Here is a 19,731-nt window from a genome sequence, read left to right on the forward strand (position 1 = left end):
AGGAGGAGAAGGAGAAGAATAAAGAGGAGAAGGAGGAGGAGGAGAAGGAGGAGAAGAATAAAGAGAAGAATGAGGAGGAGATGGAGGAGGAGAAAAAGAAGGAGAAGAATAAAGAGAAGAAGGAGGAGGAGGAGGAGGAGAAGAATAAAGAGAAGAAGAAGGAGGAGGAGGAGAAAAAGAAGGAGAAGAATAAAGAGAAGAAGGAGGAGGAGGAGGAGAAGAATAAAGAGAAGAAGAAGGAGGAGGAGGAGAAGAATAAAGAGAAGAAGAAGGAGGAGGAGGAGAATAAAGAGAAGAAGAAGGAGGAGGAGGAGGTGAAGAATAAAGAGAAGAAGGAGGAGGAGGAGGAGAATAAAGAGAAGAAGGAGGAGGAGGAGGAGGAGGAGGAGGAGGAGAAGAAGAAGAAGAAGAAGAAGAAGAAGGAGGAGGAGGACGAAGAGAAGATGAAGAAGAAGGAGGAGGAGAAGGACGAATAGAAGATGAAGAAGGAGGAGGAGAAGGACGAAGAGAAGATGAAGAAGAAGAAGAAGAAGAAGGAGGAGGATGAAGAGAAGATGAAGAAGAAGGAGGAGGACGAAGAGAAGATGAAGAAGAAGGAGGAGGAGGAGGAGAAGAATAAAGAGAAGAAGGAGGAGGAGGAGAAGGAGAAGAATAAAGAGGAGAAGGAGGAGGAGGAGAAGGAGGAGAAGAATAAAGAGAAGAATGAGGAGGAGAAGGAGGAGGAGAAAAAGAAGGAGAAGAATAAAGAGAAGAAGGAGGAGGAGGAGGAGAAGAATAAAGAGAAGAAGAAGGAGGAGGAGGAGAAGAATAAAGAGAAGAAGAAGGAGGAGGAGGAGAATAAAGAGAAGAAGAAGGAGGAGGAGGAGGTGAAGAATAAAGAGAAGAAGGAGGAGGAGGAGAAGAATAAAGAGAAGAAGAAGGAGGAGGAGGAGAATAAAGAGAAGAAGAAGGAGGAGGAGGAGGTGAAGAATAAAGAGAAGAAGGAGGAGGAGGAGGAGAATAAAGAGAAGAAGGAGGAGGAGGAGGAGGAGGAGGAGGAGGAGAAGAAGAAGAAGAAGAAGGAGGAGGAGGACGAAGAGAAGATGAAGAAGAAGGAGGAGGAGAAGGACGAATAGAAGATGAAGAAGGAGGAGGAGAAGGACGAAGAGAAGATGAAGAAGAAGAAGAAGAAGAAGGAGGAGGATGAAGAGAAGATGAAGAAGAAGGAGGAGGACGAAGAGAAGATGAAGAAGAAGGAGGAGGAGGAGGAGAAGAATAAAGAGAAGAAGGAGGAGGAGGAGAAGGAGAAGAATAAAGAGGAGAAGGAGGAGGAGGAGAAGGAGGAGAAGAATAAAGAGAAGAATGAGGAGGAGAAGGAGGAGGAGAAAAAGAAGGAGAAGAATAAAGAGAAGAAGGAGGAGGAGGAGGAGGAGAAGAATAAAGAGAAGAAGAAGGAGGAGGAGGAGAAGAATAAAGAGAAGAAGAAGGAGGAGGAGGAGGAGGAGAATAAAGAGAAGAAGAAGAAGGAGGAGAATAAAGAGAAGAAGAAGAAGGAGGAGGAGGAGGAGGAGAATAAAGAGAAGAAGGAGGAGGAGGAGGAGAATAAAGAGAAGAAGGAGGAGGAGGAGGAGGAGGAGGAGGAGGAGGAGGAGGAGAAGAAGAAGAAGAAGAAGAAGGAGAAGAAGAAGAATAAAGAGAAGAAGAAAGAGAAGAAGAAAGAAGGAGGAGGAGAAGAATAAAGAGAAGAAGGAGGAGGAGAAGAATAAAGAGAAGAAGGAGGAGGAGAAGAATAAAGAGAAGAAGGAGGAGGAGAAGACGACGACGACTGTGGGAGGAAAGGATGACTGAGGGCTTAATTTTTGTCAGATCAGATAAAAGCAGAGTTACGTTTCATACAGTTGCCTAAATAACAGGATTCTGTTACTGGCACAGGCCTAGACAGATGTGTGTGTGTGTGTGTCCAGCATGTGGTTCTGACCATTTGTCATTCCAGTAACTCTGACCATACACACACCTGACCAGTGCCAGCCCAGGCAAAATCCTTGAAGCAGAACCTCAGCCATCATCGCTCCATCATACTTTCACCTCACTACATTAAAACCTGCCCACACTGCAGTCCAGATTAAAGCCACAGTTCAGCAAAAAATCTTGTTTGACCAATTAACCCCGACAACCCCCCATGCAGACAATCAGTCTATCAGCCAAAATATGTTTGATGTCTTAAGTTTGCTGAACTTTCCAGTTCTGACCTGGAGCTACGAGGCCAACAGTCAACAAATACCAGAATGTATTGGGCAATATGGCAGTATTTATCATTATAACGATTAATTACGTCACATTATGCTTTTCTGAGTATGTGGTGGATACTGATAGTACTTAAACAGTACCGACTGTACATTTTATTATAGTCTTGTTTAAACAGATACAGTGCAGAACAAAAAGGGGTAAATAAAAATAATTATACTCATTATTTTTGATTGTATTTTGTAAACGTAGCATTTTTTTGGTCTACTCCAACTCATCAAACCAGTCAGTGGTTCGTGCCACTACCAGCTCCACCACAACAGTTTGAACTTTTGATACCTCAACAAGAAGAGAAAAACACTCACTGTCCACTCCATTAGACTCTGTCCGCTCTATTAGACACTCCTACCTTGTCAGTCCACCTTGTAGATGTAAAGCCAGAGACAACAGCTCGTCTGCTGCTGCACAGTTTGTGTTGGTCATCCTCTAGACCTTTGTGAGTGGTCACAGGACACTGCCCACAGCACACCGTTGGCTGGATATTTTTGGTTCCCAGTCCAGGGAGTGTATAAAGGTTTTAATACTATGGCTGATTGTGTATAAACGATATGAAACTGGTCCTGTTCCTAATTTAGGAAGGATTAAGGTCTGGAATGTAGAATGAATATATTATGTACACTGCGGTGTATGTATTACAGCATACATACTCTGATCCTATCACATGAGCAAAACTGGACTATATACTGTAGATAACAATTATAGAGTAGCAGCAACAAAGCACGAGAAAGAAAACGAAGACGAGACAAAGCAAAAAAGAGAAAAATAGAAAGAAGGCTGGCGAAACAGAGAGCACAGCTAGGTTTGGGTGGAAAGGCACATTCTAGTTAGCTTAAAGAATAATTCTGCCCTCAGGCCTGTCTGCAGCAATTAAACCCTGACTATTACTCATCATAACACGGCCGCGTGCTGCGAGTCTAGTCGCGCGCTCCCCCGTTCATCAACCTGCTGTTTATCAATAGCAAATCTCGACTCCATTGAACAGGAGCGAGATAGAAGAGGAGCGAAACGATCGGCTGTGTGAGCAGAACACAGAATATCATAATCTACTGGAACACACTGAGTGACCACGCTGGAAAACCGACACTGAGGTCATCGCTTCACTCTGCTACGTCCTCATTCTGTCGGGTTTTGAAGAAGGTTTTCACTGAATGGATCGCTGATCAGGACAATGAGTCACTACAGATGCCGAGGTTTATTGCTATGAGCATAAGAGGAGCTTCGCAAACCAAAACACGACCTCGCACAGGGTAATATATATGGTTCAGTTACAGAAAGTACAAAGCCTGATGGGCTCTGGCAAGACCATAACCTCAACTCTAGACCGAGGAAAAGCCACTTCTTCCATGTGTGTTCCATTCTTCTGAATGAATTAATGGCATGTAACCTTCGGAATAAATCACTGGCTGCTCTGTACAAATCTGTATCAATAATGGTGCAAAGTAATGAATCAGACATGTGAATAAAATTAAACTGATTAAAATAAAAATAGACAAAGGGAGTGTTTAAGATATGTGGCCACATGTTTTTCACACCAGGTGTTCTGTCTAGTTTTATTGTTATAACGATAATAACAATAATAATAATAATAATAATAACAACTAGATGTGCATTTCCTGAAGGAACTGCAAGAGTGCTTGAAAAGAGCTGCAAGTGTATGTTTCTGTGTAGGTGAACAACACCTCCTTAGGTGTGTGTGTGTGTGTGTGTGTGTGTGTGTGTGTGTGTGTGTGTGTATGAGAGAGGGAGAGATGTAGTGTTGGGGGGGGTCATTCAAATGAACTGTCACTCTGTTATTATGCAGCTCTTAGTGGAGAAGCCTTGTTTGAGTCCAATTTGCACCCTCTGAACAAACGGTCATAACTCGGGAAATGTTTACTCTAACCGGATAGATGGTGTGAGATGAGACCCCTTGAGGATTATTTTGCTGTAATGTGTGTATTGAGAAGAAAATGTCTGAGTTATGACGAGTTAAACACAGAGAAAATCTTGAAATAAGCAGATCCTGATTTTGAGAAATTTACATGAGAGTGAATGGGGCAGTTTTCAGGTTCTTCAGTAAATGAATAAAGGGTTCTTTACATCATGAAATGGTTCTTCAGATTGATGGGGAAGATGTTTTACATGGTTCTATATGGAACTTTTTTGAAAAGGGCTTTATGTAGCATCACTTTATATTATACTGGTCTGTGATCTAATGATGGCCATTACGACCGCTACATGGACCATGGTACACTGTCCTGTTACGGACGGAATTTTAATATATTGGGGTCAGTTTCCAACTGAAAATATCAGGTGTTTTTGGTTTGGTGTGGGCTGGACAGAATTTTGTCAGGCTCCTCGAGTTGGAACTCAAAATGTGATGCTGTGTTTAGGGCTAGGCTTGGAGAGAGAGCATTCAGACTGCATTCGCCAAAATTCAACAGCCTACATTACCTACAGATAAACAGTAAACCTCAGGGTGCATTTTGGTGTATCCATCTGATTTTACATGACCAAACTGTAAGACAAATTATGAACATGAAAGAAACGTACATTTTTGTTTTTTTTGGGGGTTTTTTTTGGGTAAAAGCTCCCCTCAAATGAACAGAATATGTATTTTATGATCACACATATTGCTCTATGCTTACAATTTACAGCTGAAAGTCAAAAACATTTTATAAAAGTAATTTGTACAGAGCAGATCACTGAAGAGACGCTGTCTGTTTATAGTTTATAGCCCAGATTTGGGAAAAATGGGTCGACTTTCAGTAGGAAAAAAAATATGAATTCAGCTTCTTTTATTATAAGGGTTTAAAATGACATCACCGTCTATTAGACTGGAGAGAAGAGTTACAGCCTCATACGACGCCCAGCTTCTGAATGTAGCTTATGAAATATGAAAGCTATGAAGAACATGACAAAGTGCATTTGTAAACACTGGTGGTATCAAGGGGTTGAAGAGATTAAACGTCCCCACTGTACAGTAGATTTTTTATTTTTTTTTACTGCCAATTCACTTGAACTAGATACCTAGCATCCTTTTTGTGATGCAGTCCCATAGATGGTTGCTGGGGAGGGGGTGGAGGCACATAGTATGTTGTAGTGCATGCTGGGAACTGTAGTGCAGTTCATAGTGAATTGGGCTAGTACTAATAGAAAGATAAAATCATTTTGTGGGCCAGTAGGATCATGCCACGGGTGTGTGACGCATGGGATTTAGAGCATCCGGTGAAATTCTGGGAGAAGAAAAAAAAATGTCAACACTGAAAAATGCATCAGGTTTGGAGCAATTTTGCTCACCGCGTGGCAATTTCTGCACAAACTTCATTCAGCTTAGACGGAGTTCCTAACATGGGCTAGACGTCGACTCTGGAATGACGCCATGACCTCAGAGCTCTATCTCTGAGCACCTTAAAGGCTGCGCCACGAGAAAGGTTACACTCCAATTCCCCCTCTTTCTTTCTCTCTCTCCGCCCTTTCGGCTGACTGTATGGTCACACAGCTCCAATAAGCCAGTCTGATATTACCTTACCCTCTCGATAAAGTCAGCTCTCAGGGGAGAGAGCTTTATATTGAGAAGAGTGGATGGGATATTGGGTAAGAGAGGTGCCCTCACACTCACACTCTCTCTCTCTCTCTCTCTCTAGCTCACTCTCTCAAGCACATACACCTTGTTCCGAGGTTTCTAGCCAGGACCATAACAAGAACATACAGATTCAATCACATTGATTAATCTGTGCTAGACTTCTGCCGCCATGGTAACCGCTGATTGATTATTGGGGCGGCTGGTTTAAACTCGGCTGCGCTCCATGGAAGGACCAGAGCCAATTGCTCACTCGCACATGCACGCACACAGCTCACTAATCATTGCGCTGTAAACAAAATGAACAAAACAAACAAAAAAATAGGAAATTAGCTCCACAGTATATGTGCTAAACACTGACAGACCAGCTCATCCTGCCATAGACTTCAACATGCACAGCATGGCCTGTTTATCTGCACTAAACACACACTGTAAGTTCAAAAGTATCCGGGTGACCCTACATTGAATACACTGAAAAAAATAGTATCTTGTCAAGTAAAAACAATCTTAAATCTAGTCAATATATCTAATATTTTCCATTTTGAGATGGCTGATAAGATTATCCATCTTATTTCTGGACATTATTTACTTGTTTTGGGTAATTTTATCAAGTAATTTTGGGTAATTTTATCACTATACTGGCAGATATTTTGCTTGTTTTAAGAAATGAGCTTGAAACCAGCAGAATTATCTGCTAATACAGTGACATAAATTTACTAAATAAAATCACTTAAAACAAGTAAAAAAAAGCCTAGAAATCAGTTAAATAATCTTAAATTAAGCAGACAACAATCTTAGCCGGAGAGATATTAGATTTACTGACCACATTTTAGATCATTTTACTTGACACGGTATCATTTTCTGCAGTGTACTTAAGGTGCACCTGCTGGTTGTATTGATTAATTTGATTTAAATTTTCATTTTAGTTTAAATTTCCCCTCTTTTATAACTATGTTTTTAATAATGTTTTTTTCTATTCTCCTTTATATCTTTACATTTTAATTGGAATGAACTCCAGCAAAGAGGGACAAACTCACTATTAATACCCTTCATTTCAGAAAAAAAATACTTTGGAGGAGCAAGTGTCTACAAACTTTTGGACATGGAATATATAATAAGACCCTCAAGCTATAAAAATGAATCTGCTCTGCCTGATCAGGACTGCATGGACATTTCAAACCTCAGTGATTGACAGTGGTGCAGCCATGGCAATGTAAACAATCAGAAAGGCAGCATCCAGTTTGCTTCTTTTCAGCTTTTATTTTCTGGCAGGAGTCGGACTTCAGGTCTGTGTGAGATGTCGTGTTATGGAGGTTAAGTTGTGTTTGGTTAACACAGCACAGACGAGCCGATTATGCTGACCCTCAACAACTTATAAATCTCAGGTGTGTGTATGTGTGAGAAAGAGAGAGAATATATGTTATATACAATAATATAATACATAGATCAAATAAGATGTGTGAAAGTGTATCTGGACAGATAGGAAATTCTAATTCTTCTCAACGGTGATGAATTTCCAAGTGAAACATGTTATTAAGGAGGGTCTCTGATTAAGCATTTTCTCTCTGACAGGTGGGGCAGTGGAATGTGATATTATTGGTGTAGATTATTTTTCTTTTTTCTGACCACTGGTGCAGGTCAACATGGTCAAATACTTAGATCAACAAAAAATCCAATCAAATGGCCACCGTTAGACAGTCATACAAAGCAGGGGAATGAAACTCAACCACCAAAAGGGCCATATTAAAAAACCCACAGCAAATCGTTTTTACTAGATGCTTTGCCATGACCCTAACTGGCCATTGTTTGTTCAAAACATGCCAAAACTACAACGGCAAAAAAATAGGCACAGAATACTTGAACAATTAAAAAAATAATTATAAATACAAAGAAATACAAAGAGACTACATTAGCTGCAGATCACTGTCACTCCTCCTTAGATGTCTCCAGTGTACAGTAGGGCTTTAAAGCTGGACACCTGGAATCTTTTTTTTTTTTTGTTTGTTTTTGAAGTGCTGTATAGCTGCATAGATCATTGTTGGGGAAGGGTGGGAGTACACATTACACTGCAGTGTATGCTGGGACCTGTAGTGCAGCTCATGGTGCAATGGGCTAATATTAATAGCAAATTCAAATTATTTTGCATGCTGAATAGGATTGTGCCACAGGTCTGACTTGGTCCATGGACCTTGTGTTTAACACATGGGATCTAAAGTGCAACTATACTCAAATTTATAATTTAATTGTTGGAAATTAATGGGCTAATATGTTAACTTTTTGCCAATCAAAAAAAAACTACATACTCACTCTTTATTATTGATTTTTAATCATGATTTAATCATGATGTATTAATGATTATTTTTCAAACGTACCAGACTGGTAGTGTATGTAAATGGACCATAAGGCCAGTGTATCTTTACTCTGTTAATGTATGTTTTGTTATTATGATCTTTTCAGAATGTCTTTATATCAGTCCTTGTGTAACACACTGTGCGCAGGTGAGTGTAACAGGTCAGCAGGTTGCCGTACTCACAGGTGTGTCGAGCGAGTGAGTAGTTGGATCCCCCAGTGGTCAAGCCGAAGCCCTCGGGCGCCTGGCCGCTGGTCCTGGAGCGAGATGGCAGCTTAGGGGGCTCAATCTCTGCTCCGAACTCTGCCCCAATCACACCTAGCAGAACAATCGCTGTGGCCTGCTTACGCCTTTCCTCATATGAGTTTGAGATCTTCTTCGCATTCGGAGGGAGGTTAGAGAGACAGCCTGGAGGGGGAGAGAGAGAGAGAGAGAGAGAGAGAGAGAGAGAGAGAGAGAGAGAGAGAGAGAGAGAGAGAGAGAGAGAGCGAGCAATAAATGACTGAACACATGATGTCAACAGTATATGCAACATATATGACATACATACTGTTGTTGCTTGCAACGTTACGATATCAATACTGGCTTTGACTAATCAGAAACATTATGAACTGCTTAGTTAAGTCGATTCAAGGATCCATATCTTGGAAAACCAAATTTTACTCACTTTTTTTTAACTTAATATATTTATGTATGAAAAATCTTTTTCCCTTTTAACTTGGTCATAACCATGCAATAAACATATAGCAAAATAACATGCTGACTATGTCTAGTAATAAAAGTGACAGCAAACTAGAGCATTCAGCAATAATTAGCATTTGAAAAGCCCTAATAAAAAACAAACGTATGAGACATCTGTTATGACAATTACCAGTAATGGTAACATGACATTGTTGTATTACTGGATATAATCTGTTATAACAGCTCCTGACTGCACATGAAATCTACTCTGACATCTTTATCCTGCTCATTCCCAAGACTGGACACTTGGAAAAAAGGGAAAGAAAAAAAAAAAAAAAAAACACGTTAAAAATGTTCTCTGCTGTCCACTAAAAAACATAATACATGATTTTGTTTATTGTTGTTTACTGGGAAACATATTCAGTATCTACTATCATGGACATTTGGGCTTGGGCACATAAAATCTGAGTTTTTGAAAAATGAACATTTATTATATTGTATATAAAGCAAGCACTGAACTTTTCTGTATGCATGCATAGTTGCATTAAAATGGTTTCTGAACTCTTGGAACAACCCGGACTTCTGTGTCAACAGCTCCTGAAATATTAAATAAATTTCATAACGAAAAACAGAGCTAAACAATTCTATCAATGAATGCTGGTATGGTCGGTGAACACACCCATGTTTTCTGGGATTATCCAAAAATAGACATGGGAGAATGTTAAAGAAGAGCTGGAGAAAATTCTGGAAGTTCATATTCTGCTGATCCATTACTTGATCCATCCGTTATCTTGTTGGAAATGTTGCCTGAATACATGTTTACCAGGTGTTACATACTGCATGTTTTGTTGTTTGTTGCAAGGAAAATAATTACTGTTAACTGGATGAAGCCTAATCCCCCAACGATTGTTCAATGGTTACAAAAAGTCAAGAATGGTTATATGATGGAACCCATGACAGTCCAGCTACCGTTAAAACTAGCTGTTTTTATATGATGGAAACCTGTTACTGTTTGCCTCAGGGTTTACTGGGTGTGTATGTATATATAGGAGTATTGAGCTATAGAATGTTTACATGTAAAGGTGTTTGTGTTCTGTCCCTGCAACAGGTATGTTAACTGAAGCCCTGATCTCAAGGTGAATTAGTTATGTGTGTGTAAATGGCAATATTAAAATTAAAAAAAGGTTTAAAACAAAACCAAATTTCCAGATCATCTACTGTCGCTCCTAAAGAAACATGAGATTCTACCTTTAACTAAATACACAAAAACCTTGAATGACTGTCTGTACACTGCATGAGCCTCACAATAAACAGAGCATAGTTTAGTCCAAATGTCCTAAAACTAAACATTGACAAAATGTGGTTACATTTAAATAAATATCTACTATTTCTTTATTTACTCTTTCAGAAGAGGGACTGAAGTAAATACAGAATCAATCAGAAACAGTGCTTTACTTATTCTTGGAGATGACCATCTTGGCTCTCACCAGCTGCTATATTTGCTTGTTTCTGACCAGATACACAAAAAGAAAAATGTTCTATTTGATCAATGATCAACCAATGCGAAAACTGAGGTCTGCAGACTCACAAAGGTGAGTGTGGTGACAGACCTACTTCTACAAAGCTAGAATATCTGTTAGGAATAGGAAGTTATGTCAATGTTCTGTACCAGGGTTCGAGTAAAGTGTTGGAAACAATACTTAAACTCGCTCAACAGATTTCATCTGTAACAAAACGGTCCAGCAGAGTACAGAGGCAAAGGGAAGAAGGCCGGGTGTGGGAGAGCAAGGGAAAGAGAGAAACATCTCTTAGATTTCTCAGAAAATCTGGTTTTCCAGTTCACATGAAAACACAGGATATCGGCAAGCGTTCGCCTTCCAGCAACACGTACACTCAGATGGAGTTTATACGGTTACAATGAGATCAAACACAGCCTGCCAGATGTTTAGGAGGAACGGAACCCAAAGCAAGTTAACCGACGCTGGGAAAAACGCTGAACAGATGAAAAGGAGTTTTTATAAATAGAGAGATATTGGTTGGAGTATTTGGCAATGCTCTCATCCTCAGGCCTGGGAGACCGTCTGAACTGTAGGGTTTCCTCCAGCTTATTCCAATCAGAACTGTGATATTGAATGATCTGAATCAGTTGCGCTGGATCAGACAAAACAGTGAAGAAGTTCCCAAAGAAGGACAGAAGTGGTTGGTCAGTACAGATGCTGTGATATATACATCTGAATTGCTGGACTTGGTCATACGTTCATGTACTGTGAGAATTATATCAGATCCCAGCCGCCACACATTTGGTTGTGCCAGATGTTATTGGCTATATGCAATATAAAACACACATACGCAGAAGTTTAAACATCTCTCAAATAACATGTTTTGTTGATTTTCTAAGTGAATCAAGGTGAACACACGCTCTACAAAGAACACAGAGTTTCTATTCATTTGCTGGCTTTAAAATACTGGTGGTAAAAAGAAAGAAAATTTAAAAAGGTGTCATGAATTTTGCATAGCCCGCAGTCATGTTTCATTTTTTCCAATATGTTAAATTCAGTAAATAAACAGTGACTGTGTATTAAATATGCACAAGTGTGTCTCCGTAGAGGGTGTGTGATCTCGGACTGAAGAATTTTCTGTAATACGGCCACTGACCCCATCCCTGAGCGGATGAGTCTGCTGATTGAAAGAGAATTCAAAGAGAACTCAGTTTAAACTTAGTGAAGGAGCGTCTCCTGAGGATGTGAGTGAATTATCTACTATCATCATCATCATCGCATCCCCATCAGTATAATGTTGATTTTGAAAGCATTTGAGACCAAAACATCAATCGATACCTTCATTTTGAGTCTCTGTGTGCGACGTTAACTAAGACATATGATGTGGTCAGCGCAAGCCCACCATACTATGGTCTGTTTTTTTTTCTCCTCAATCAAAAACAACTTTCAATTTTAACAAAAAACTAATCTTACATGGTGCAGCTTTAAGGTCACAGCAGCAGGAGAAGCAGCAGGAGGCTGCTGGTTCACGCCCTAGTTATGCTATGCAGCCTAAAGGAGATTAGGGGTATATAGGTGGGGGATTATAAGCATGTGTGGGGGGCCGGTGCTTCAGGTGGATTCTGGTGGAGAGATAAGGACGTGGCTGAGGTGCTGATGAAGTGCTGAGAGCGTGAGACTGAGGCTACAGCTCTATGGACACACGCATGCTGTCAGTGACAGTCACGCATCTGCCAAATAAGAGAAAAGAGGCACAGGAATGAAACGTCAGGCACTACTAACAGACTCACAACGTCAAACCCAAACCCAGACCCAGAAGACAAACAGTGCTTCTCTTCACTGTATGTGGATTAAAAGCTGGATGCACTTTTCTGGGTGAACACTTCTCACCTCACAATGACCTTAGGAAACGTTTCAGAGCAATGAAACCCACAATCATGACCGGAGTGGTGAAATTCTGTCTCCCAGATTCTGCGGCCAGTACACCATTACCCCAGTTGTTGCTTTTGTTTTGTGCTCTGTCTCCTCCTTTGTCCTGCCTCTTTGTTATCTTGGCCACCTGTGTTTTGTTGGTAGCTCAGCAGCATTTTCAGAAATTCCATGGGTGTATTTATTCCTTAACATTGGCCTTGTTTCCTTGCACTGCATTGACATTAAGTGCATTAATTATTCCTATTTTGCAGCGTTTCTCTGTGTTCATTTTTCCATTTTTCTTAACTTGTAGTCAGTATCAAAGTCCTGTTATCTTCTTTTTGTTTTTTTGTTGTGCGTGCCGATTTCTATCCAGTTGTAAATATGGACCTTACTGAAAAAACCTCTGTATCCTAGGGCTGAACAATGTAGGGAACCTCCACATTCTTCGACATATATAACTTTTAGAAACAAAACAAAAAACTGATTGTTTTGTCAGCACTGTGCAAAGTCAGAGACCTCACTCTGCTCAACAATCTGATGGTAAATCTCCGTTTTCATGTTCACTACAAGTAATCCGATCCTAAATTACACGCATGCATAGAGAACCGCTTAGTGTAGACGTTACCATGACAACCAGAATCACGTGAGTCCAGTCAGAGTGAGATGAGCAGCAGTGAGCAGTGCCTGTGCAGAACGTATTTAAACTTTGACTGGGAATGTAATCAGATACAGGCATTTACACGGATATTATTCTTCTATTTAATGGATTATTTACAGGATTACCCACCTCGTTCAACTGGATAGAAATTGTATTCTGAATTAATTCTCAACTGGACTAGACTATTCCGACTGAGAAGTACACATGGACGTATTCTGTTTCGATTGAGCTACAAACACCTGCGGATGTTTTCAGATCTGAAGCAGCTTGATTTTCTCCTCTCTCTCTCAAAGATGGAAGTGCTGTTTATCTGATGGAGCAGTTTTGGTGTCTACCAGGTCTTCCAGGTGGTTGTTTTGAATCTCCAATATTGTAAACTTCTGTCTGTTCCTTTTGTTCTTCTTTCTCCTTATGCAGGTGGACTCTCATGTCTAATTTCCCCAGAAATTTCTTCTGAAAAATGAATAACTTGTACTTAATGGCTATTTTGCCTGGAAAGCAAATTAATGCAGGGGGTGTCTTTTGCACGATGCTGTGTGTGTGTTCTATTGTGAAGCAGAGGCCTGAGTGTGTGTGTGTGTGTGTGTGTGTGTGTGTGTGTGCGCTGCAAGGTCATGGTCAGGTTCAGGCTGTTGATGGAGTGAATGTAATGTCCCCTGCAGCCCGGAGCCACAATAAGAGACCAGAGGGGGCTACGCTTTCGGAAGTGTGTGTGGGGTGGGGGGCCACACTGGACCTTTTGTCCCTGCATGTCCCCCTTTTTCACAATACACACACCTCAATTAGGCACGTGTGCTCACACACGCTCATACAAAGACCCATAAGCTGCAGAAAGACACACATATTAACCCAGACTCTGCACTCAGGCCTTCATTGTAAAGCAGAGGTTGAAGGCACGTGTGCGAGTACATTGTTCTTCAGGGTAAAAATGTTCTGATGAGGTAAAACCACAGAAAATGGTTCCACACCCAGAACAAATAAAATACTGACTTCATATAGGATTTTATTTAAAGCTCCATATTTGTTTAGTTTTTTTTTTAAACTGAAAAAGTGTTTATCTGTGGTTACTGAGGTACTGTGTAAATTTTATGATGATTGAACAAAAAAGAAACAATTCTGGTTCTTACATTAAAAGTAAAGTATGCACCCTAAAGTACACATTGTGTGTGTGTGTGTGTGTATGTATATACAGACACACACACACACACATCAGATACTGTATAACTTTAGATCCTATTTAGATCCCATCACAGAGAAAAAAAAAAAGAAAATCAAGTGTGTGTGTGTGTGTGTGTGTGTGTGTGTGTGTGTGTGTGTGTGTGTGTGTCTAGCTGATCAGAGAACAAAGAATATAATATGGCTGGGCTTCACTGAGGCTGACCGCTTGGCTTGGTCACATGACCTCTATCTCACTCACTGACCACCAATCTCCTTCTACAAATCCCACAGAGAGAGAGAGAGAAAGAGAGAGAGAGAGAGAGAGAGAGAGAGAGAGAGAGAGAGAGAGAGAGAGAGAGAGAGAGAGAGAGAGAGGAAAAGGGAGAAAATGTGAAGGACAATGAAAAAGAAGAAGCGAGCAGGAGTTGAGGGAGAAAAAAAGAGACAGGTGTTTGTGTGTGTGAGGGTGAAGGAGCACCACAGAGCAAGAAAGGGCTAGAGAAGAAGTGAAAGAGAGAAAGAAGTGAGAAGAAGTGGAGTAGGAGATTTGTATGTGTGTGTGATACACACACAGACAGACAGACAGACAGACAGACAGACAGACAGACAGACAGACAGACAGACAGACAGACAGAGAGAGAGAGAGAGAGAGAGAGAGAGAGAGAGAGAGAGAGAGAGAAAGAGAGAGAGAGAGAGAGAGGAGGAGGAGAAGAAAGTATGTTGAATTGTGTTGAATTTACTTTACACTGTCAGATTGTGCTCAGCTCCACTGCAGCTTGGCAGAGCTCAGGCTGCTGTATGGATTTCTCCTCTTTATGCTGCAATGTACACTCGATGAGAACCCCCCCCCCCAAATCTGTATCTGATCCATAGGGTCTAAAAGCCCACAGACCGCAATCACAAACACCTACACACCCTCAGTCAGTCTGTGGGGTGGTAATGAAGTGCAAGGCTGCTGAAGAACTGATCACCCGTGAGTCTTCACAAAACACACTGTCCTGTTCTATACGCAGCACAAACAGAGCTCAAAGACCCTGTTAGAAACCAAACAGGTAGCGTAGAAGTAGATTCATAACATTTTTCAACACAAAAACAAGGAGAGACCATGCCTCAGTGTTAAGGCTACACTATATCGGCACAAGATTTTCTGTTAAATCTGACGAGGTGTCATTACTGAGTGAGGAGAATAGACACAAATTCACTCCAAGTTCATCTGCCGACACACACTCACACACACTGATGGAAGTGCAGTGAAGAAGCTCTGCACATGCACATACACTAGTGCTGCAGACGTTACATCTACAATTCACCTATCGGCATCAATAGATCTATTAGCGGATGTAACCAGCACGACTTTTGTTGTTATCTCGATTTGTCACCACCACCACTTAATGGTCCATCTGTGTGACCAGTTCTTCTTTTATATTGCTGTACTTCCTGGTATACTACCCATGTTTACGGTTGTTTACTGGGGTTGGTCTAGAACCCTTAGTTCCAGTAAAGGGAAGCCTTAATGTTTTAGCACCAAGACATTTTGGACAATTATTTGCTTCCAACTTTGTGGGAACAGTTTGGGGAAAAACCTTTTCTGTTCCAGCATGACTGAACCTCACAAAGTTAGGTCCATAAAGTCATGGTTGGTTGAGTTTGGTGTGGACGAACTTGGCTGGCCCTCACGGAGTCCTGACCTCGACCCCATCAAACACCTTTGGGATGAACTACAATGGATATTGCGAGTCAAACCCTCTCGTCCAACATTAGTGCCTGACCTCACAAATGCTCTTCTGGATGAATGGACAAAAATTCAGACACGCTCCAAAATCTGCAGAAAGCTGTTAGAGCTGCAAAGGGGGGCCAACTCCATATTAATGCCTACAGATTCAGAATGGGATTCATAAAGAGTCCGGTGGCTGTTACAATACTTTTGTCCATATAGTGTATGTCTAAGCAGATGGACTACATTTTGGGTGTTTCAATAACTCGTCATGCGCCCTTGAACATCAATGACAGCTTGATGACGACGTCTCATGCTGTTCACAATTCGACTCATTGTCTGCTGAGGTATGGCACCCCACTCCTCTTGAAGGGCGGCCCTCAGGTCATTGAGGTTCTGGGGAACAGAGTTACGAGCCTCTACACAGCGACTCAGCTGATCCCATAGGTTTCCATGGGATTCAGGTTTGAAGAAAGTGCAGGCCGCTCCATCTGAGGTACCCCAGTCTCCAGCAGCCGTTCCCTAATGATGTGACCTCGATGAGCTGGAGCATTGTTGTCCATGAAGACGAAATTACGCCTGTGTTGTTCATGCAGAGGCACGATGACTGGATTAATGATGTTATTCATTATTTTGGGCCACTGGGTCACTGTACCGTTCACAAAGTGTAGGGCAGTTCTGTATTGACTGGACACACCTGCCCACACTGTAACACCACCACCACCACCACCTTGCCGTTAGGCTCCTTGTCAGAGAACAGCAAGCTGTGCAAAAAGTACTGAAACATTGAAAAGCTGGACATGTGCATTCAAAAATTTAGAGAAGGTCACATTAAGTTCACCTGTAAAGGTTAGAGAGCATTTTAGGTTCATCCTGAAATTTCACCCGGAAGCCAAATATCCCTAACGTTTTGTGAGGAGTGTATACGGGATTTCACTGGAGAATATTTGCTTTCTGTGGCTAGAAAATCAGCTCATATTCTTTCCACATGTACTGTACTGCATGAAACCTGTATTTCCTTTTTGATAAAGGAATTAATATTTGTAATAACGCACTGGCAGATAACCATAACAGTCAACAAATGGAGAATCCATCTCCCTAATCAAAAATCAGTATCAAACGAGGACACGGCAGATCAATATCTTCCATCTGCTACAAACTGCAGGGCTAAAGAACAGCTCAACACATGATGGCCCTCAAAACTAACACACGCGCTTCTCCACATCACAGCAGGTCAGAGACGCAGCAGATTTCGGGGTTAATAAACAGATTTATTGTTTAGGGAACAGCAAGAGACCATTTCATTTAGCTTTTTATTTCATTTACTGATTTTTATTTAACTGTTAAACCCATCTATTTTTTCTCTCTGTACAAAAGGAATCGTATTATTTCACTTTATCCTCTCGATACGGGGAAGCCTAACCCGATTCTCCGGCCTAATACTTCATCGCGTGACAGCAGAAAGGGCCACCTCGCCGCTGATTCAATTTCAGCACAATTTCCTCATTCACCTCTGATTGGCTCTCAGCTAACCTCTGACCCCTTTGGCCAGGGCATCAGAGTGAGCGAGAGAGTGAGAGAGCTGGTGGTCTAGAGAGGATGGCCGCCTTTTACCTGAGAGCCGCAGGACTGCACACTTTCAGCCTATATGCTAATTCTCTCTCACACAAACAGGTTTTTATACCTTATCAGGAACACAATCCTATCTATCCCTCCGTCGCTCCAACCATCTATCCATCCATCTATAGTTTAAAAGGCTGTACATCCATTTCAAACATTTCACAGTTTTGTTCAAAGTCAAAATTTGTGCACATCACGTTTTTGATAATACCAGCTGACGTTTAGTGGAAAAGATATCACTTCTGTAATAAAGGTAGAATTAGTCATATTGCAGCATTGATATTTCTCGTATATGTAAACCCGACTCTCAACGTTTGACTCTCAACACAGAAAAGAAGCGAAAAATAGTCCATGATGTGTTATGGAATAGAACCACACACACACACACACACACACGTGTGAGTTTGTATGTTTGTCTGCTCTGTTTTACAGTGGCTCTTTAAAGAGTCCTGTTACAGAGCTGCTGCCACCGTTTTCCATTCCTTACAACTGACAAACACAGCTTAGATATGTGCTCAGCAGCATAACTAGAACTGCCAGAAAACACTTTTCCCCCTCACAAAATAATCCAACAAAGGTGTCAGCTCCTGAAGTCCTAACCAATGGGAGAGCTCGCTTGGCTGTATCTACATATATACAACAGAAATATTATATATTATATATACGTTAAGCTAATCTGGGCCCTATGAGCTGAAAAGAGAAGAATTTGCTTTCAGTTTCAAAAAGTGAAACAAACACTCACAGTGAAAGATCAGTGAGGTAACCGAACAGATGTGCAGTGTTTAGGTGCCGTTTTAAATGTGATGGTAATCCGATAGAGCTGTCAATAAGGACAAGGAATGTCGATTTACCCCATCCCTCTAATACACACCTGAACGCGTGAGCGCACTCATCTCTTCTAGAGCGCCTAAAAACGAGCCAGCATCTAATGACTAGCACACAACACAACGCAGCTGTAACAAAGATGGATGCAGACCACAGGATCTTATTTACTGTTTCAGGCACAACTGACCTCACTGTTTACAGTGCGTTTAGTCAGTGACGTATCTAGAACTTGTGAAATTAGAGTCATGATTTTTTTTTTTTCTTATGAAATTGGACCCATTGTAGATCAAAACCCTTAAAAAACCCTTAAAAAAGCCCTAAAAACCTTAATTCCTCGGTCACTTCCCAAAAATGTCAGTAGATCAGCTCCTGAAATCCTAGCCAATAGGAGAGCTCGCTCAGCTTTATCTCCATAGATACCACAGTCTAATGGAGAGAATATCAGTGAGTACAAACTGTACAGCTGTTGAAAAAATAATACATTTAATGATATAAAAATGTTATAATGACTGTTTATATGCACTTAATAATCCAATAACTGCAGAAAATCAGATTTTGTCAGTGATCTGATCAACACGTTTATATGCGCTTGAGTAATCAGATAATGTGAAAGTCCAGGTCTCCATGAGTCAGACAGTAATCAGGAAGACATGACATGAACGTAACGTAAAACTCAAACTTCATGACGTGGCTTTTTTTAAACATCGCGCCACTTTACTGGAAAATATGAACATGCATCATCTAGAAGATGAAGAATATTTAAATCCTTCATTTGGTCAAGTATGTAGTTTTAGCGTTGCCCCAAAAGTGTTTTGCTGTTGCTTATTTCTGGTACAGCAGTCAGTTTGGTGCACGCGCAGACTGAGAAATCCGAAAGAAATCAGAGTAAGAGTGCACATGCACTGAGAAATCTGATTACTGATGCGGATTTGTAGACCCGAGTCCAATCTAAGAGATCAGAGTGCGCTGTTTACATGACCATCTGAATATCATGTAACTGCAGAAATCCAATTATGAAGATTAGTGAGTGAATGTAAACGCGCTCAGTAACGCAACAATACCAGGTTTCATAGGGAAAGCATCACTTTCTCGAACCTTTAAAAGGCTATTCCACTGATTTCTCTGAATCTCATGCATAATTAAATTATGGGAAAACAGCTGTAAACCATTCTGATGTGAACAGAGTCGCAATTGTTAACAGTGGTGGTGACAGGAACCAGACGTCCAACCTCTAAAAGCTCCCTCACAGAAAGTCATCAGAGGAAATGCTTTACACTGTTTGAGAAGCTTTTGCTCTGAAACGTGTTTATTTTCTAAAAGCCATCATGGTTTATGGTCATAAAACATTTTCACTTGATTTATCACTATTTTCCCATTATCAACATTCCATATAAGCTCAGAAGACACGTGTAGGTTCAACTGGTGGTTCTGGATAGTAAATTAAATGCCTATATTTGTGTTGTAGTC

At 40.9% G+C, this 19,731-nt stretch overlaps 1 protein-coding gene across 2 annotated transcripts in view; it reads right to left on the bottom strand.

Annotated features, from left to right (window-relative positions):
- The window catches only part of LOC108444384 (WD repeat-containing protein 7), a 269,505-nt gene that overhangs the window by 68,362 nt on the left and 181,412 nt on the right, over positions 1–19,731 (bottom strand). For both annotated transcript variants that reach the window (XM_017725554.2, XM_017725555.2), the window contains one exon: positions 8,379–8,603. In XM_017725554.2, coding sequence (XP_017581043.2) covers positions 8,379–8,603 — 225 coding nt within the window. The remainder of the gene's footprint in view (positions 1–8,378; positions 8,604–19,731) is intronic.

The sequence above is a fragment of the Pygocentrus nattereri genome, chromosome 16, assembly GCF_015220715.1.
Source record: "Pygocentrus nattereri isolate fPygNat1 chromosome 16, fPygNat1.pri, whole genome shotgun sequence".
NCBI lineage: Eukaryota > Metazoa > Chordata > Actinopteri > Characiformes > Serrasalmidae > Pygocentrus > Pygocentrus nattereri.